General features: G+C 40.2%; 1 protein-coding gene across 1 annotated transcript in view; it reads left to right on the forward strand.

Moving 5' to 3' along the window:
- Positions 1-22,061, forward strand: part of SLC2A13 (solute carrier family 2 member 13) — a 380,204-nt gene that overhangs the window by 294,869 nt on the left and 63,274 nt on the right. The window contains exon 7 of the mRNA XM_075551886.1: positions 14,566-14,691. Within this exon, the coding sequence (XP_075408001.1) occupies positions 14,566-14,691 (126 nt within the window). The remainder of the gene's footprint in view (positions 1-14,565; positions 14,692-22,061) is intronic.

The raw sequence follows: 22,061 nt of genomic DNA on the forward strand, positions 1-22,061 counted from the left end.
ACCTGAAGCTGACTTGGATTCTCTTGTGACTACATGTTGGTTTCAAATATGCACTTTAAAAAATACATAGATGTAAACATCTATTAATAATGGGATGCAGATTGTATGAAGTATGACTCTTGGAAAATTGTAAGTCATCAAAAAATTAAATGGAATGCACAAATATTGATCTGCTAAGCATTAGTGAGTTGAAATGGACTGATTAGCCATTTCAAATGAGAAAACAATAAATATGCATGGTTTACCATGCTGAGAATGACAAATCCTCAAGGAATGGTGCTGCATTTCTTATCGAGGGAAAGGGGAAAAAAGGGCCAACGGTCTTAAAATAAAATGCTGCCTGTGATAGGAGAATATCTGTGCACCTACATGAAAGACCAGATAATATAGTAACTATAATTCTATTTTATACCCCAACCTCTAGCTTCAGTATGAAACTGATCAAACATACAATCAAAGTGCATTGATCATTGCTGGTGGGTGATTGGAATGCCAAAGCTGAAAACAAAGAGGAAGTATCAGTAGTCAGAAAATATGACCTGTGATAGAAATGAAGGTAGAAATAACATGGTAGAATTTTGGGGCGGGGGGGAGTAACTTCTTCATTGTAGGTAACTTTTTCAACCAGAGAAAGGTGACATCACCAGATGAAAGACATCGGAATGAAACGGACGACATCTGTATGAAAAGCTCAATATCATCGGCCAGGGCTGACTGGGGGCAGGCCATCAAGGGAGCAGGTGTATGTCCAGGTATAAGCTGAGTAAAACAAAAATTCACAAGAGCCAAATACAAACGAGTATATCCCACATTAATTTGGAAACAACTTAATAACAGATTTGAGACTTTGAATGCTAATAACAAAAACCAGACAAATTTTGGGTTGACATCATCATCGTCATACATTAATAGAGTAAAATATCATAAAAGAGACAGTAAATAAAGAAAATACCACAGTGGATGCAAGAAGAGTCTTTTTTTTAAATCTTTTTATTGGGGCTCATAAGGCTCTTATCACAATCTGTACATACATCAATTGAGCAAAGCACCCTTATACATTCGTTGCACTCGTCACTCTCATAATTAAGAAGAGTCTTTTGAAACTTGCTCGTGAATGTTGAGTTGCTAAAGCAAATGGAAAAAATAATATTGTAAAAGAGTTGAACGGAAAAAAATTTTACAGGCAGCTCAAGAAGACAAAGTAAAGAATTATACTAAACTGTGCAAAGACTTGGAGCTAGAAAATCACAAGGGAAGAACATATTCCATATACCTGAAAAGCTGAGAGAATTGAAGAAAGCTTTCAAACTGAGAGTTGCAAGACTGAAGGGTTCTAAAGGTAAGACGTGAAATAGTGCAGGACGCATCAGAAGAAGATAGAAGGAATGCCAGAGTCATTGTACCCAAAAGAACCATTCAGTATTCCAACAGGTAGCACACACCAGGAGCCTTATAGTATGAGAGGAAAAGTCCAGACTGCACTGACGACATTACCCAGAAACAAAGCTCCCAGAACTGATGGAAAACAAGTTGAAATGTCTCAGCAATCTGAAGGCTCACTGGAAGCACTCAGTAGTCTATGCCAAGAAGCTTGGAAGACAGCTCTGTGGCCAACATACTGAAGCAGATCCATGTCTGTCCTGTTTGGAAACAGATCCTCCCAAAGAAAGGTGACCCAACAGAATGCGCAGATTACATAACATCATTAATATCACGTGAGTAAATTTTTCTGAAGATAATTCAGAAATGCTGACAAGAGAACTACCAGGAATTCAGGCCAGGTTCAGAAGAGGATGTGGACAGGAATGTCATTGCTACTATCAGCTGGATCTTGGCTGAAAGGAGAGAATAACAAATAGGTATTTGCTTGTGTCTATTGACCATGCAAAGGTATTCAATGGTGTGGATCATAACGAACTGTGTATAACACTGTTAAGAATGGAAGTTTCCAAATACTTTACTGTATTCATGCGGAACCTGAACATACACCAAGACCCAGTTATTCTAGCCCAGCGAGGGAACACTGTGGTTTGAGATCAAGGAAGGCATGAGCCATGGTTGATTCATTTCACCATATTCATTCTGTGTGCTGGACAAACAATCCAGGAACCTTTACGACAGGAAGAGAGCATGGCATCAGGAAGAGTTCCTCACAAGCTGCGATATGTAGGCGACACAACCTGATTGGCTGAAATCCAAGGGTACCTGCAGCACTTACTGATGAAGATCAAGGGCTGCAGACCCCATCCTAGAAAACCTCCAGCATAAAACAAGAATCCTCACAACTGGCTCTACACGCAACATCATGATCTCTGAAGAAAAAATATATTGACAGCAGGGACTTCATTTTACTTGGGTCACCAGTCAATTCCGACTCATCACAGTCCTGTAGCAGAGAACAGAACTGCCCTTTTGCGTTTCTAAGACTTTAAATCATTACAGAAGCAGTATAAGGGTTAGGCGTTCTGTTCAACTCAATAGTTTGAAGTATTTCTTCATGATGGGATTTAACACAATACAACCAACTCAATGGTGGGATCTAACAACTCAGTCAGCTCTGAGCAGCTAGCCGCTGTGGTGGAGTGGAGCCCCTTTGATTGGCTGACAGCCTCGCTGCAACTGTAAGAGACTTTTTGGGATGTGGCCTGCTCTTTTTGTTTAAGCAGACTGTGGGAAAGCTTCCCATCTGCTGGCTTGAATTCTACATCTGATTTGTTGGCCTCCTGCCACTTTGCCTGACAGCCCCATCAGTGGACTGCCATCATGGACTCAGGTGACTTTCCATCTACCAGCCTGTAGGCTTCCTGCTTCCTGATGCATCATCCCCCCCTCCACACCCACCCCCCAGTGATGTAAGTCAGAAGCTTCTACCTTGCCATTTCCTTCTACAGACACAAAGGTAAGCATCACTGGTTTTGCTTCTATAGAATACCTAGCCGCACACAACAGCCTCATCTTTCTCCCACAGAGCATCTGGGTGATTTGAAACTCTGGCCTTGCAGTTAGTAAGAGCTCAGTTTATCACCGGTACCATAGATGGAGATACAAAGCCAAAACCTGGATGAGGGACATGATCAAGTCTCAATTTTTCTAAGCTTTGGTTTTATGATCTGTAAAACAGAATTGATAATGTGTAGTTTACCCATTTATTGGAAACAGCAGGTGATACTATGTATATGAAAGTGATCCACAGCTTATGCATTGCTATAAAAACCATTCTTGCTGTTTTATTTTCTGTTTTAACCCCTTTGTACAATTTTCAGCCTATTTCCCTTTAAAGGAGTTCTATAAAAATTTGAATATTTGGAATCGGCATATTTAGGTCTGAATCTCAGTTCTGCCACATTAGTTCTGTGATCTGGCTCAGGTGTTAATTCAATGCATTGAGTATACTCCAAATCATGGGAACTTCGTGTGTACAGACTTGAACTGCTCCACAAAGTTTCCATGGCTGGAAATCCTTACATCTTTCTCCTGGGATATAGCTGGTAGGATGGAACCACAAACTTTTGGTTAGCAGTCAAACTCTGAACCACTTACCTTTCTAAATCTCAGATAACTCATCTAGAAAGGGTAAATAAAAAGCCTCTATCTCAGAACTGATACAAGCACTCATTTCCCCCCTGCCACCAAGTCAATGCTGACCCACAGAGAGAGACCCCCATATAGTGCTTCTTAAACGATAAATCTTTAAAGGAACAGACTACCTCATCTTTCTGTCTTCTAGTTGCAGGTGGGTTTGAACCACAAACGTTAGAGTTGATAGCCCAATGTCTAACCCACAGCACCACTAGAGTTTCTTAAGAATTCAGTTACGCATATAAAATATTTAGTCCATTGTTTGTTATGGAGTGCCTGGGTAGGACAAACAAGTAACATACTCAATTTCTAACCAGAAAGTTGGCAGTTCTAGTCTTCCTGTAGGAATCAAGAAAGAAAGACCTGGTGTGAAGGTGGGGTAGAAAGAGGGAACTGATTACAAGGATCTACATATAACTTCCTCCCTGGGGGACTGACATCAGAAAAGTGGATGAAGGGAGACGTCAGACAGTGTAAGACATGACAAAATAATAATAATTTATAAATTATCAAGGGTTCATGAGGGAGGGGGTGATGGGGAGGGAGGGGAAAATGAGGAGCTGATAACAAGGGCTCAAGTAGAAAACAAATGTTTTGAGAATGATGATGGCAACAAATATACAAACATGCTTGGCACCATGGATGGATGTATGGATTGTGATAAGAGTTGTACGAGCCCCCAATAAAATGATTTAAAAGAAAAAAGAAAGGCCTGGTGATTTACAGCCATGAAATCAGCTCCTTTTCACTGTGGGATCACAGGTATCTTATCATATTATAGGTTGGAATCAACTCAGCAGGTTGGGTTTGGTTTAGGGGGATTTTTGTTTATTTGTATGTGTGTTTCTTATTGTAGTAAGTTCTCTGTGCTATGGCCTCAACAAAACTTATTTGACAAAAACAACTCATATCTAAAAATTCTAATCGACTATTTAGTCTTTTGCAAACTTAAGGATTCTAGTCGCTTAAATGATACTTCTATTATTTATTTCCTGCCTTCTTAATTATGTGTAATACTTACTATTACTTTAGATTACTAACTGGGATTTTTTTTCTTTTCTCTTTTTTTTAAGCTTCATCTGAAAGTAGCACATTGTACAACTAATTAAATTATGCTTTAGTGTTTAAGAGTTAATTATCAAGTTGTATGGCAAATCCTGATTTTACTCCCAAATTTAATCAAGACTAAAAAAATTATGTATATACATAAAACTAGGCTGTTGGAGTGTGCACATAGTTTACGCTCTACTAGTCACTGCAAAGTTCATTCAGAGTCACCCTGATGCACCAGGAAGAACATTCCCATTGATCACTTTCCATCGAGGAAACTCTATGGTGCTGTCCTGCTCTGGACCCCAGGGCATCAGAGTCAACTCTGTTGCACTAGACTGCAACACTATTTTATGCACATAAATCTGCATGTTACAGAACACAAACCCTTGCGATAGAATGATTTCCCACTCAGGGTGGCCTACAGAATAGAGAAGAGCTGCTCCTTCGTGTTCCTAAACTGGACAGCTCCGTGGGGGCAGATAGTCTCATTTCCCCATAGAGTGGCTGATGTGCTTGACATGTTGACCTTGTGGTCAGGAGACCAACATTAATGAACTGCCCCACCAGGGCTTCTGTACATATATTGAGGAGCTTTAAAGAATATGTAGAGAAACCCAGGTGGGGATGGAGCATGATAGTGGGACAGGAGGAAAGTCAAGGGAAGTAGAGGAAAGAGCTAGGAGGCAAAGGACATGTATAGAGGTCTAGACAAAGACATGTATGTGTGTATGTGTATATATAGATAGATAGATAGATAGATAGATAGATAGATAGATAGATAGATAGATAGATAGATAGATGTATGTGCCTATATCTATAGGTTTAGTATTAGGTGGCGGAAGGACCTTGGGCCTCTACTCAAGCACTCCCTCAATGCATGAATACTTTCTTCTATTAAATTGGCATTCTATGATGCTTACCCTCCCGACACAACTGCTGAAGCCAAAGCGGGTGAACAAGCAAATGTGGTGAAGAAAGCTGATGGTGCCCGGCTATCAAAAGAGATAGTATCTGGGGTCTTAAAGGCTTGAAGGTAAATAAGCGGCCATCTAGCTCAGAAGCAACAAAGCCCACATGGAAGAACACACCAGCTTGTGTGATCACGTGGTTCTGAAGGGATCAGTTATCAGGCATCAAAGAACAAAAAAATCATATCATTGGGTGCACACCTCCATGATGCGATCGCTGAGGACAACCGGGTGCATAAGCAAATGTGGCGAAGAAAGCTGATGGTGCCAGGCTATCTAAAGAGATAGTGTCCGGGGTCTTAAAGGCTTGAAGGTAAACAAGTGGCCATCTAGCTCAGAAGCAACAGGGCCCACATGGAAGAAGCACACCAGCCTGTGCGATCACGAGGTGTCGGGATCAGGTATAAGGCATCATCAGGAATAAGGCACCATAGTGAATGAAGGGGGAAGTGCGGAGTGGAGACCCAAAGCCCATTTGTCGGTCACTGGAGATCCCCTTGCAGAGGGGTCTAGGGGAGGAGATGAGTCAGTCAGGGTGCGATGTAGCACCGATAAAGAATACAGCTTTCCCCCAGATCCTAAATGCTTTCTCCCACCCCCACCCCCCAACTATCATAATCTGAATTCTGCCTTGCAAGTCTCGATAGAGCATTTATCTCTGTTGTCCTCTGCTTCCCTCTCCTACAGTTTACTGTTGCCCTTCCCTGAGGGAAAATGGGAAGACCAACCCAAGAATTTACAAAAAGAATATTAATCAGGTACTAGAAATTAGAGCCTGAAGTACCAGGAAATGTCAAAAATAGAAACAAATAAATAAAACACTTAACTAGCACTATATAATAGCGCCTAAGAGCTAGGGTCTAAGATTGTTATTAATCTGCATGTTTGACTTGATTTTTGGTGTTTGTTTTTTTACTTCTAAAGGAGGAATCAATTGTGATCTTATCCTCAGCTTTGAAAAGGAAAAGATCATACATATGACTAGTCTGGCCATTAATTAATTCCTATGCGAACCCCAAAATATCTAACTTAGCCTTTCGCAAAGGTTATGTGCGGATTTGATCTGACAGCTACACAGCGCAGGAGTAGTTCTCAGCTTCACTCAGGTCTCACCCACATTAGCCGGTGGACTGAGATATGGTATAGCTTCTCTAATGCGACTGCATGGAAAACTACCAACTGGTCTATAAATGTCGGTGACATTCCTTTACCTCTTTATGTATTCGTTATTTGCTGAGCACTAAGAATGAAAAATGCACAAGACAAAATCCTCTGCCCTGAAAAGTTCACAGCATAGTATAGGAAGGCAAACACATCATAAACCTTTATTAAAACAGTTGGATTGGCTATCATAAAAATAGATTTTTGTGGTCCTCTGACAACATAGCCATGCACCTAGTTCTGCTAGGCCCACAAAGTTTAACAGAGGAGGTGATGGCAAAGTAGGGAGGTGGTCTCCATCCTGTACATTGTGTCAAACAGTAGAAGGATCTGGTGAGGTTGGATGTAAACTACTAGACAATGGAGTGGGAAGAATCAAGCGGGTTTCAGAGAAGACCGTTGTAAGAGTATAAGTAAGAAGATGGCAACGAGGAGACTAGACAGTAGAGAAACCACAGATACTTTGAGATTAAATTGAAGTTGGTGCATATTTAAATGTGGGTGGTCTAGAATCAGGATCAGATTTTAGTTTGGAGACCACCAAAGGCAGGGAAACAGAACTGAGCTTCAAGTGTGTTGAGTTTGATGTCCTTGGAAACCATCCAGATAATCAGCAGTTGGAAATGTGATTCTGGCTGGAGCGTAGGAACAAGGGACATGGTTTGGGGGTGTCTCACTGATAGTAATGGTCATGTAAAGGTTGGTTTTCCAAGAGTGAAGAAAGAAGATAGTAACAGAACCAAAGGAGCATTTTACACTCAAAGACTAAGACCCAGAAGCCTGAGTAGTAAGAGAAACATAAGAATAGGAATCTGAAGGCGCACAGGGATGAGAAAGTTTTCAGAAAGAGAGAAAATTCATCCAGAACGATAAGATTGAGACAGAAAAGTGTCCAGAATTAACAATGAGGATATCACTGGCAGTCACCGTTAGAGCAGCTTTAAGTGAGTAGTGAAGCATAACCTACTCATGAAATGAATACCAATAGGCCACCAGCTTTTAAATTCTCTGCCACGTATTTAAGTTCTGCAGGTTGTCCTTGCTCTCAAGAGTGCAAGTCTTGAGTAGGAGGAAGGAATCTTTTGATATCCACACTCCTGCAGAGAAAGAAGCCCCCCCGCGCCCCCCCTTTCCCCTCCCCCCTGTCCTGGAACTCCCTTAGCAGTACAGAGGTAGATCAGACTAAGTCAGGAGGTTTGAAATCGCTAACACCAGAAGCAAAAGAAGTTGTTTAACAGAAAGCCCCATTCGTCACTCAAAATAGGCAAAGGAAGGAAGGAATGAGTGAGTGTAAAGAACGAAAGTGGAGCATTGCTCACAGATCATCCCAATGCCTGCATTTGCTGCTAGTGACCGTCTTAAATTTAGGGTCTAGCAGAGACCAACATTGTTCTTAGTGTTCCATCTTACTGGGTTTAATAGTACATACTTCAAAACCAAAGGACCGTTTCTGCAGGACCAAGTTTACATCAGACTTCACAGAATAGAAACGAAACATGCTCTAAATTAACCCAAATCAATTGTTAAAAGATTTCCTTAGGAGACAGAAGGAGGCAGAGTTGGTATAGACCCAGGCTGTTTTGTGAAACACGTACAAATTGATTGAGTTAAAATGGGTCATCTTTTCTCTCCAGTGGACACTAGGCCGCCTTTTGTTGTGCCCTTTTTTTACTTTAATTGGACACATTTTAGAGTTTCAGGACCTGTTTTGTTCTAAATATGTGAACACTTACTTTTTTCTCCTTCTAAGTAAGAAGTGCCAGAGATTCAAAGTTAAATCTTTATCCCCTGCCACTAGCAAGAAAAGAACTGTTTGGTTCTCATCATAATTGTGGTCTGTGCTCTGATTTCCCAGTTTCCCAGGAAAAGTTTGAGTATGCTCTGCATTCACTTCTCCTGGCAGTTGTGCGCGTAGTAGAATATCATCGAGTCTCCTGCTCCCTCTTCCCAGGTGAAATTTCAACAGCAGAGAACAATACCATGAATTCTGGGCCCTGCCAGAAATTCCGCTAACATTCCCTAGAGCCCTTTTACTATAGAGTGTTACAGGCTCTGACTTAAACCTGAGAGTCCTTTCTCTCTGTGGCTCCTCTGCCTCAGCCTCAAGGAAATTGCCTCTCCCAGTTGGTATTTCTAGAGGGCAATTTTCAAAAATTATTATTTTATTTATGACTCACCAAAATTATTAGCCAGTTCAACAAAATTTACTAACCAAAATTACTAACCAGCTAAGTGTTTGCAAATAGCAGCCTTTTGCCTCTGGAAGTTTAAAAAGCTTAAAGTTTAAAAGCAGAGCTGAGCTTACCTGTACCCTTTGAAAAAGAATAGAACTATTTTTACTTTTATTTCACCCTAAAAATGACTAATGAGATCTTTACCTGAAGAAACAAATACTCCATATATGGTCAAAAACAAGCTGATAACTCCTGGTGATGCCTTGAATTGTAAAGCACTTGTGTTTTACTTCTTTCAGTAAACCTGCATTGGGATCCAGTCTGTTGTGGATCGATCTGTGTTCCACCAAAATGTGGGTCAACTTGAATAAACTCTGACTCTCAATATTAGAACATTGTTATCTATTATGTAATCTTATGTGATTATCCTATGTGTTACAACCTCTATACGGTTCAAGAGGAAGGATGCACTCTACAGGATAGTGCTGCATCTTAAATTGATCTCTTGATATCTAAAAGAGTTTGAACAATCTAGCAGACATCAGGGGAGCTGACTACCATCAAGAAAAAGACACGAGTAAGACACATCCTTTGGACTCTGGGTCCCTGTACTGAGAACCTTTACCCAAGGGATGATTGCTACGGAGACACACAGAGATCTTCAAGGAATCAGGAAACAGACGCTGAAGAGACAAGGACCTTCTTCCAGAGCCGACACAGGGAGAAAGCTGCCCCTGGAGCTGCCACTCTGCATTCAGAACTTCTAACCTGTGAGAAAATAAAACAGATTCTAAACTTCAAGATGCACGTTGAGATGCTGTTTTTTTGTGTGTGGTAGGATTTTGCCATAAATAGTCTCTATGATAATCATTTTTAAATCCAGATAAAGGATGAGGAATTGTATGAAATTTTGTCTTTCCTCCAAAGACACAAGATAAGAACCAGCAATATCAGTTCCCAGTGTCCAGCTCCCCGAGGTGGCAAGGAGGCAAGGAAATTGTAAGCCATTTAGTGCTTGGCCTCTTTTGTCGAGGGTAAACTGTGAGCTGATGTGGAAAAGATGGCTTTCATCTGTATCACACTCAAGCCTGCATGGTATGCCAGTAGCTTCTGCAAGAGGGCCAAAAGCGAAAAGGAAGTGAGGAGTGGTAAGCGGTGCTGTTGATGTCTACAAGGACGCTGTGGAAAGCCCTGGAGAGAAAGGACCTTCGACACCTCCTTTTAGACCCTATCAGGAGAGGTGAGGATAGGTGTCATCAGCAGCTTTGCTCGTGTGCGAGGTTATAGCTGGGAAAGCTCGTGCATACTCCCGCCAGTTGTCCCTCAGAGGAAATAGTTGGGAAGGTCCTCTTCTGAGAGATGCATAGGAGAATTATGATTAGAGTTTGAGGGAGCTTGTGACTTTTTGGAATGTCAACTGTGAACGTGAACAAAGTCATAGAAGAGGGGTGTGGAGAAGTTTCCTACAAGCTGTAAGAATCCAGCTTAGGTTGAATCGATGACTATTGTTTTGCTAATGTCCTTAGTTAGGTTATTTCTCCAGCAGTTCTAAGTAGCCTACACGTGGCAAGGAAGAAATAGGAGCAGTCAAGCATAATAGTGTGTAGGGTTGGCTATAATTTTTCTTTTAAAAAAGCACAACTATCTTCCATTGAGTATATTCTGACTCAAGGACAGGGTAGAACTGCCTCTGTGAGTTTCTGAGACTAACTCTTTACAGGCACAGAAAGCCTCATCTTTCTTCAGAAGAGCAGCTGGTGGTTTTGAACTGCTGACCTTTCGGTTAACAGCCTAACATATAACCATTGTGCAACCAGAGCTCCTTGTGGCTGTACTAAAAAAACACATAGACAGGTGTTCTGGCCTTATAAGCATGGTGAAAGGAATTTACCCATAAGACCAGGGGTCCTCAAATTTTTTAAACAGGGGGCCAGTTCACTGTCCCTCAGACCCGTCGGAGGCCTGGACTTAAAAAAAAAAAACTATGAACAAATTCCTATGCACAGTGCACATATCTTACTTTGAAGTAAAAATACAAACAGGGCACAAACACCGGCAGGCTGGATAAATGTCCTCACTAGGCCACATGTGGCCCGCCGGCCGTAGTTTGAGGACGCCTGCCTAAGACAATGAAGTAATGCCATGGAACAAGTGAAGGGTCGGAAGAAAGATGTGTTCAATGTCTGCATGAGGCAGATAAATGCCAAATGGGGATGGGGCTTGAGGGAGAGGACTGAGGTATCACCTTATGGAATCTGTAAAGAAGTACCAGACCAAGGGTCAGCACACATAATTCTGTAAGGGCCAGATAACAGTGTTTTTGCAAGCCCTTTGGTTTCTGTTGCAACTCTATATCTGTGCGGCTGTAGCACAGAAACAGCCATAGAAAGCATATCAACAAAGACGCATGTGTGCGTACCAATTAAACAATTTACAAAAATAAGTAGCTAGCCCAGACATATCCCAAAGTTTATAATTTGCTAGCGTTTGGTTTACTTAGATAATAATTCCCAGGCATTGAATTAAGCAGTGTGGTTGTGAAGACTATTAGAAACCAGGAGGTTAAGATACTGTAAGAGTAGCAGAATGACCATAAACCGTACAGTCCCTAACATAGCTAAAGAGCACAATCCAACAGCAGGCTTCTCAAGTACACATGGGACATTCTCTAGGATGGAGAATGCGGCATTATATCCATCTTGCCTGTTCAGTCCCTGCCACAGCCATATGTAGGTGAAGGCACCACAAAAGGCCAGACCATGAGCTTTTCTACAAGTCACCGTGATCAGCCTCAAATGCACATGCAACGAGCCAGAAATTCTTAGCAGTTTTCTCTAGTTGACTCTACACCAGACTATTTCCTCCGACCTATAGATGGACTCTCAGGTCTCTTCACGGTCTTCAGACCTCCACCGCTTCACTTTCCTTTATTCTTTGCAAATGACTTCAGCTGCAGCTTTACAGAGTGATTAAAAGGCAGCAGGTCGGAACAGTGCTGTCTTCTGAATAGCAAACACAACTCTCCAATCTACTTTTTCACTCTTCAGTTTTAAGGTGCAGCTGTTCTTCTTACCAGTTTCTCTCTGGGCTTGCATTCATTCCAATTTCCGGTCCTATCTCAGACCTTTTAAATGAATGCCCTACTTCATTATACAGCCAACATCTAGGTTGTTAATATGAAAGCATTCTTTTCTTAACTGTAAGCATAAAAATGTTTAAACATTTTTAAAAAACTAAAATTGCAAGCATTCTGTCCTCTGCATCTCCTAAATTTTGATATGATGTGCCTTCATTTTTATGTATCTCAAAATATTTTCTAATTTCCCTTGTGTGCCATTGAATCAGTTTGACTTATGACAACATATATAAGAACATAGAATTTCCCTCCTGCAATCTCCACGGAAGCATATAAGTAGGTCTTTTCTTCTGTTGAGCTATGAAGTGAGTTCAAACAACCAACCACTGGATTTGTTGTTGGATACATACACACATGTGTCACCAAGTTCCATGCATTCATATATAACTAGAATTTTTGACAGCTAGATGGGATGAAGAAATGAAGAGATAGGGTAATTGGGTGATCAAACGATTGTCATGGTCATGAAGCTAGATACGGAGGCAACTAGACAAAAGAAAAAGTGAGTGAACAGGGAAGGATTTGAAGAGTCAGTTCTTATACAAATAAGTATCACCAAGGCAGGCAATCTGTTGGATGGAGGTGCCTTGGAAGAAAGGCCTGGTGACCTACTTCCAGAAGGTCACAGACTTAAAAATTCTATAAACTCTCTAATGTGGGGTTGAATTGCCATAAGCACACATGGCATTGGGTTTTCATAAGTCACAATTGACTTAGCCAGCAACTAACAGCAAAAACAATTTATTCCAATACCTGAAACAAAGTAGATGCAATTCTTTCTATTTGTTGAATGACTGATCTAGGGTGTCTTTAATAAACATGTTGGAACAAGGGATGAGTGGTTAGAATTTGGATATGTAAGGCAGAGTGGATAACGCCCATATGTCTGACATGCAGAGATAGTAGGTTCTCGCTAATTATTAGACTTTATGCTTATGATTTTTGACCTTTTTATGTGAACTACATATTTTCAGAGAAATAAGTAGAAAGCTAGTTCTCTGCAAATGAGTGAGTTGACCTTTCCCAAACAACCAAGGTTGTTAAACTGGAACAATTAGGGTTATTATATTTGACCTCTCATGAGCAGAATAAACAAACAAAATATAGAACGATTTTCTTTCCTCTACAAATAAGCCTAGGCTGGTTCTCAAAGCTAGAAGCTTAGGGTATATCTTTCTAATCTTTCTGTAGTATACTTGTCACAGGAGTCGACAATTATATATTTACATTGCCAAATCACCTTTTTAAAGAATATTGACCTTTCGATGTTGAGAAATCAGAAATACAGGCAGACCTTGGGGTGTGGTCAACATCTGTTCCTACGTGTGTATTGAAGAATTTGTAGGTATATTGGGGCAGGGCATGCTGTTCTAATTTAGCCTTAGTTTCGTTCGAGAAAAGGCTCAAAGCTATTTCGATGATTGAAAATCTGCAACCACAGCAGGTGAAGGTGATTAGTAGGGGTTGTGTCCAGGAGCCAGTGGCTTTATGATCAGCTGCCAACTGAAAGGTCAGCAGCTTGCACTCCCCAGCCATTTTTGCAAAGTAAGATGTGGCAGTGTGTTTCCATGAAACACTATTTCGACTTTGTCCTATAGGATCTCTATGAGTTGGAATTAACTCCAGGTGAGTGTATTGGGATTGGCTTGGTTTGGCTTGGCTTGGTTTGGTTTGATTTGGTGTGACTAAGGGCTTGGTTCATTTATTGCAAAATCAAAAACCAATGCACTGCCATTGAGATGATGCCGACCCATAATAGCCCTATAGATTCTATAGTATAGAAATGATAGCCCTGTGTGTTTCCAAGACTGCAACCCTGCAGGCATAGAGTCTTTCTCCCATTTGTTGAAAAATGCGGACAAATTCACATGATAGTAAAAGGCAAGGAAGAGTTGTCCGGAAGTGGTAACCGCAAGTTGTCTGCAAGTTGTCCGCAAGTTGGCTGTATTGTTCTTTATATATTTTTTCTGATGACTTGGCCCTGGTTCACTTAGCCAGATTCGCTTCCCACACTCCATAGTATAATCACTTGTACAAAGTAGGATTTTAATATATCGGTGCTGACTTATATTTAATTGTAAAATAAGCGGTTTCCTCTAAGGCCCTTCTCTCGTATGCTGGGTACATTCCTTTTATGACCCAGTTCATATATTACCTGTGGGTTAGCTTGTACTATAGTAGCGAACATCACTGACTTAGGAGGCCAAACGTTTATGTGATGCAGATTGACTCAAGTTTTTTACATCTAGGATCTCATATTCAAGCCTCCTCTGTGTCCACTGGCTTCCAGGCATCCTGCAGCCAGAGAACATGGAAACGGAAGAAACAGGCTTGCCCTCCTCTGTCTTGGCATGCATCTCATGCCATAGACTAATCCCATGGCCCCAACCTGACTGCGAGTCATGTGAAAAATCTAGAGAAAAGTGGAGCAAGTATATCATGAACAGCAGTTGTCTCTGTGAAACGATTATAACTTTTTCTCCTCGTTTTACAGTTACTGTAATGAATGCATGTTGGACCCTAGCTGCGGTTTCTGCTACAAGATGAACAGATCAACTGTCACTGACTCCTCCTGTGTTCCGGTGAATAAAGCATCAACCAATGAAGCCGCCTGGGGCAGGTATGGCCTGTATTGTTCACCACTCCTTACTCATGAGCAGGGTTACGGCCCAGGGGCAGATCATTATGCTAATATCTGTATTGCACAAATGTGGAGGATGACCACATCAGACAGACAGACAAACAGATAGATCGAAGGCTGATGGCCTCACTGCGTAACTGCCAGATCCAATCAACACATAATTACCAGATTACTGAAACTCATGGCTCACCTGAGCTGATACATAATTTTAGCCACCATGGCCAGCATTACTCTTGCCTTGAACCCCAGTACTTGTTACTAACAAACACACTTCATTGATGTGCCAAAAAGCTAATTTTTTTACTATTGTAATAAATATGAAATGTTGGATAACAAGATAGTAAGAAGTAAGAGAAAGATGAGCCTATCTGCCCCTGGAAAGAGTTACAGTCTCAGAAACTCAGTATGTGGTCACTATGAGTCAGAATCCACAGTAGGTTTGGGTTTGTTTGGTTGTTGTTGTTTTCTAAGAGGACACTGAGTGTTGAAACAGAGTCTGACATTTAAGGTTACAGAGTGCTTGTATTTACAATGGTTCTCTTAAATTATGTAGTCTTTATGACAACACTACTTTGCCAGCATATATATATAATTTATACACACACATACATACATACATACATACATACATACATACATACATACACCCCGGTGAATGTGAGTTGTGAGCCATTGCCACACTATGCTTTTGGCTTCCAGAGTGGAAAGTGGGCCTGAGCTTCAGGCAACACAGAGTCCAGGCCCATCTCTGCCCTGATGTGCTTACAAGAGTTTTGGTTTTTAGTTTAGGCAAGTTTTTCCAAATTGTACCAAGACATTTGTTCTCATTGAATTTTCCTATTGTTTAACTACAATAATAATTCCCAAACTACATTTTAGCAAGCATACATTATTGATATTATGTAAAAGGCAGAAAATTGTCAAGTCAAAATTAATATCACTTTAAATTCTTTCAGATAGCTTATTTTCCTTAGAATACTTACCTGAACTTTAGTAAAATGAAATAAACAGATGTAAAATTTGAATAATCACTGGCATGGATCTAATATGGGAAACCATTAACTTTCCACCTTTTCGCAAGGCACATTAGTTTGTAGTAGACCTAAAAGTAGTTCTATGAAACAAGTGTTCCCAACATTGATAAAATGATTTATCGATAGACACAAAACAGGTGTGAATGTTACTTGGGGTGCATAATATTTTTTGTTTAAATTCCCAAAGGGAGAGTAATATACACTCAACCTCTCTATGTCATAGTGTAAAGTCAATGAAACCTGTAATAAAGCCTGTGTGTCTCCACAGAGCTCTAAAGTGTAATGTATTAGCATTATCATTGTGCTACTGCCATTAATTTTATTATAAAATTACCCTCAGAGAAGTAAAAATAAATTACATGGTAATTAAGTAAATATCCAAAACATTTTAAACACACCAACTCTCAAGTATATGGAAGAAATGCAATTATTACTCAGAATAAAAACTTGGAAGAGATTCTTTTAAAGACATCCAGTGTGTAATTTTTGTTAGTAAGTTAATTAAATGATATCTGGATTTAATGTTTTACAGTTTTAAACCCTTAGACTTTCCCTTACCCTTACCAGTAGGAAGAGAAATTGAAATTTACTATCTAGAATTAGGAATATGTTACTAAGACTGTGTAACACTAATAGATGCATGTAGTTTCCTGTATCTCACAACATTAATTCATAAATTTATTAGACCCACTAATGGTGAAGGAACCCACTAGCACACTCAGCAGAACGTCTAAATGTCGGAAGGTCTCAAAATCGTCAGGGATTCATACTTTTTGCAAATAACAAATGGTACAACTTTTTGGTAGAAATGCATATTACTTTATTTCAGAAAGATTGTTCATTGATTTTTACATTCTATTTTTATATCTTGAACCATAGCGAATTACAATGGGCTCTTCACTATGTGCACTATTAGAGACAATTAAAACAAAGATAATCACTAGTTGGGAAAACATTTTAAAATTACCAAGAGCCTCTTGGTTTGGAAGAAACCACTTCAGTTCACACATGCATGGGCGTTTCCTTAGCAACATGTGCTCAGACATGTCTCTGTGACCACGGGGCAGCTGCAGACAGGTCTCTTAGTCTCATTAAAGAGGCTTTAGAAACAAGAGTGAAATTAAAACTGACTCCTGCGGGATCTGCAAAACCAGTTAAATTCAAGGCAGAGAGATTCGCTCAAATTATTATGGGGACTATTTTTTGAGATTCCTAAAAGGTAAACTTAACAGTTTTTCTGATCTCTAACAATAGCTCTGTTGTCTGACAACACAACAGGTGGAAGAATGATATTGTTCATAATGATTATTTTGCTGGACACTGAGTTATCAATATAAAATGTCCATCATCCATTCAGGTTTAGTTTGGAACTGGGGAGAAAGCCTCAAATTAATGGATTAGGAATGAAATCATAAGAAAAACATATGATTAAAAGTAATAGTTTATTAGAATTACCAAATGCCTCATGGAAGTCACTAACTTATTTTCCCACAGGCTGATAATGGTGCCTCTAAAGTGGACCTGGAATGTGTACTAGCTGTGGGTGTGCAAGTGGACTTTCAGCTTGCATTGAACCATAACCCTAACTCAGGACAATTAGTTCTTATGATGTGCCTCTGCTCCAAATTTGCCCTCAGGAAACAAAATGTGGTGCAGAGCCAATGGTGCGTCTAGGGTCGGAAAGGCGTTTCTTAAAACAAACAGCCGTCTAAGTGAGGTGTCATTTAAGTTCACATGGAATTGCATGTATGAAACGGAAACTTTATAGAAAGTACTGTAAATAATAAAATCCAAAATCAGAAGAGGGAACAATATTAGAGCTTAAATTCTGAGCACCAGGTTTATAGAAGGCTGTGGATGGCAGTGAAAACCCAGCGTTCCCACCTAAGGTAAGCCTCCATTGAATTCCCTGGGACCATGGACTGGTGGTGTAAACAGTCTTGCCTTCGGACAGAGTGCATTGAATAGTGAATTGCTGCAGATATAAATACCGGTAGGTTAAAATTTGGAATACTCATGTGTTTTCCCTTTTAACCCATTATTAATTTCTAGTTTTGCTTATGCTCTTATATTGACGTTTTTCTAAATTTTATTTGGGTGTAATTACTGGGTTTTTTTGTATGATTTTCTTTATATGAAATCCAAGCTAGGTAAATCCATAGCAACAATAACTTAGATTAATCGTTCCTTAAGGTTCTTGCAGGGTAGACTGGAGGGGGTGTGATGGGGAACCAGTAATAACAGATGCAAGAATGAAGAAGATGTTCTAAAATTGATTGCGGTGATGATTGCCCAACTTTTTAAAATATATTTAAACTATAGTGCATGAATTATATGTCAATAAAACTGTTAAACTTGGGTCTGGGGCGGCGGCAGAAAAAAAACTGTTAAACTTAAAGAAATGAAAATAATAACTAAAAGTTGTGCTCAAGAAGAACAACAAAATAGAGTAAGCAGATAGAGTAAGAGAACAGAAATTGAAAAGGTGAAAAAAATAATTCAAAGCAAAGATCTGTAAAGGGGATAAAAACAAATTAGTTCTTAAGGACTAATAAAATAGAGAAATATTTGACAATACTGCTCAAGGAAAGAGAGGTGGCTGAGTCTATATTTGAAATGAAAATTGGCATACAACACACATAGCAAAGATTTTTAAAAATCAAAGACCATGAATGAATATTGTTTCTCACTGCATTTGAAAACAAGGTACAATGGACAAGTTTGTAAAAAAAAAAAAAAAAAGTACAAGTGACTTTCCAGAACCAATTCAAGATTTCTGTGAAGAAAGCGTGATTTTCCTTTCCAATCTACGTACCAAATAAGACAATAATAGAAAAGGACTTGAATGACTTTCTCAAAGTCAAAATTGTAGTAAATCCATCTCCTTTAGGAGAATAACAATTGGATAGTAGAAAGATGGGCAGTTTACACTCATATTCAAATGTTGATTGTCATCACTTACCTTACTATAAGGCACCAGGCTCACCTAGTCTTCTCTAAACCCCAATATACTCATCTGTGAAATGGGATCATATTACCCTCTAGGGCAGTGCTTCTCAGCCTTCCTCATGCCGTGACCCTTTCATGTTGTGACCCCCCCAACCATAACATTATTTTCATTGCTACTTCATAACTGTAATTTTGCTACTGTTATGAATCAGGAGACCCCTGTGATAAGGTTGTTTGACCCCCAAAGGGATCGAACCCACAGGTTGAGAACCGCTGCTCCAAGACAATAGGCTGTTCTGAAGATGAAATAAGGGTGTGTCTAAAGACACTGTAATGCCGTGCACATGTTAAGGTAATAATATTCTGTACACATATTTCCTTTGCTAAGATTGGCCAGAAAGACACTTTGAAGACTACAAACCTACCTTTTACAAGTTAAATTAAAATTAGAATCCTTTTTTTTCCTATTTATTTTTGTCTATTTATTCACCTCCCTACCTCATGGCTCCCTATAATCTATTCTGGAACTTTAAAACCGCCTGACTATTTAAAAGTATTGCTAATGAAGGATACTTTTATAATGGGCTGATTCAGTATTTGTTTCCCATAATATAGCATTTTAGCTCTGTAATTAGGAGTACAAAAATAGCTAGATACAGTCCCTATTTGGCAGTTCATTGTTCCGACTTGCACTGGGTGCGGGGTTGATCACATTCATTCAGAGAAGATGCTCCTTCCAGGCTGCACTCGGTTGCAATACCAGCCTGTCTTCCCAGCATCTTGTCACTTTCCCACGCAGAACTAACTTCAGTCAACCCAAACCCCTCTCTGTGCCTCGTGCACTTCATGATCCTTTGCCTTTCCTCACAGTGTCCTTCTGCCTAGACCATACCTTCCTTGTCCCTCTGCTCAATCTCTACCTGACTCTGATTAGCCCAGGAAATAAATGTCTGTCATATCCTTTGTATGCCTTTCTCACTTCCCATGTATAATTTATATGGTAATTATGCTACCTTACAATCTGTGTTTAGATAGTTCTTCTAAATCCACTGCCATCAAATTTTTCTTCAGGACAAAGAGCAATAGTTGATGGAGAAAACACCCAGCCAGTCTAGATAGAGTCCTTAAGTCTGATTATTAGCGCATATGTCCGATACTAGTCCATAAGCTCCTCTTCAGACTCACGCAGCACATGCAATGATGCCGAATGCAGGAAGATCACTGGCCAGCGGTGAAAAGTCTTGTGGATCCAATCCAGCACTGGCTCCTCCAGCTCTCTGAGTGTGGCTCCTCAACAGGAAGGTGAAGCAGATAGAGAGTGTGGCCCATGTGCAGAAAGAGAGGAAGTTCCCAGAATTTTCATGAGAAGGCCATGCTCAAAAAGAGGCATCATCAGGTGGTGACCTGATTGACAGACTAGACTCCACCCCTATACTTATTTATTAAGTTGACCTGGAATTATTTAACTATCACAGCCCTGTAGGAGAGAATACAACTATACCATTTCCTAGACTTTAAATCTGTACTGAAGCACAGAACCTTGTATTTCTTCCTCAGAATAGCTCGTGGGATACAATTGACCTTGCAGTTTCATCTCAATGTGTCACCAAGAGTCCTCTTCTACATTATAAAAATTCTATGACTATGTCTTCCATTATTTTAAAGCTTCATCCCCTTATACATACCAAACATGCAATTAATAATTGCTAAATGACAAACTGGGAATTATAGCCTTCACGGAAAAGATTGTCCTCACTGGAAAATATCCAGGAGGAAGAAATTGTTACAATTACAGATTAAAGGATACTGTGTTCTACTCATTTCATTTTATAGTTATATTTCCTACATTCATACTTATTTCTTTTTTAAAATCATTTTATTAGGGGCTCTTACAACTCTTATCACAATTCATACATACATCAATTTTATAAAGCACATTTGTACATTCGTTGCCTTCATCATTCTCAAAACATTTGCTCCTCACCCAAGCCCCTGGCATCAGGTCCTCATTTTTTCCCCTCCCTCCCCTTGAACCCTTGATATTATTATTTTGTCATATCTTGCTCTGTCCTACTTCTCCCTTCACCCACTCTTCTGTTGCCTGTCTCCCAGGGAGATGGTCATATGTAGATCCTTAAAATCGGTTCCCCTTTTCCAACCCACCCTCCCAGTATTGCCACTCGCACCACTAGTCCTGAGGGGATCATCCGCCCTGGATTCCCTGTGTTTCCGTTCCCATCTGTAACAGTTTACATCCTCTGGTCTAGCCAGACTTGCAAGGTAGGATTCAGATTATGACAGTGTGGGGTGGGGGGGCGAGAGGAAGCATTAAGGAACTGGAGGAAAGTTGTATTTTTCATCGTTGCTACATCACACTCTGACTGGCTCGTCTCCTCACCAAGACCCTTCTATAAGGGGATATCCAGTGGCCTACAAATGGGTTATGCATCTCACTCCACACTCCCCACCTCATTCACTATCGTAAGATTTTTTTTGTACTGATGATGCCAATACCTGATCCTTTTGACACCTTGTGATCGCACAGGCTGGTGTGCTTCTTCCATATGGGCTTTGTTGCTTCTGAGCTAGATGGCCACTTGTTTACCTTCAAGCCTTTAAGACCCCAAACACGGTATTTTTTGATAGCCGGGCAACATCAGCTTTCTTCACCACATTTGCTTAAATACCCATTTGTCTTCAGCGATCTTATCAGGGAGGTGAGCACACAATGATATGATTTTCTGTTCTTTGATGCCTGATACACCTGATCCCTTCGACACCTCGTGGTCACGCAGGCTGGTGTGCTTCTTCCATGTGGGCTTTATTGCTTCTGAGCCAGATGGCCGCTTGTTTACCTTCAAGCCTTTAAGACTCCAGACGCTATATCTTTTGATAGTCAGGCACCATCAGCTTTCTTCACATGTGGTTGTTCACCCTCTTTGTCCTCAGTGGTTGTGTTGGGGAGGTGAGCATCATAGAATGCCAATTTAATAGAAGAAAGTATTCTTGCATTGAGGGAGTACTTGAGTGGAGGCCCTATGTCCTTCTGCTACCTTAATACTAAACGTATAAATAAATGCACATATATCTATTTCCCCATCCTCATGTATAAATATATTTGCATATGTACATGTCTTTATCTAGACCTCTATAAATGCCCTTTGCCTCCCAGCTCTTTCCTCTATTTCCTTTGACTTTTCTCCTGTCCCACTATCACGCTCAGTCCCCACCAGAGTTTCAGTAATTCCTCTTTGTTACATTATCCTTGATCACGCTCTACCAGGCCTCCCACCTCCTCCTCACCACCAATTTGGATCACTTCTTGTTCCTTTGTCGCTGGGTTTGTTAACACCACTACCTTTCCCC

Source organism: Tenrec ecaudatus, chromosome 6 (assembly GCF_050624435.1).
Source record: "Tenrec ecaudatus isolate mTenEca1 chromosome 6, mTenEca1.hap1, whole genome shotgun sequence".
NCBI classification, from domain to species: Eukaryota; Metazoa; Chordata; class Mammalia; order Afrosoricida; family Tenrecidae; genus Tenrec; species Tenrec ecaudatus.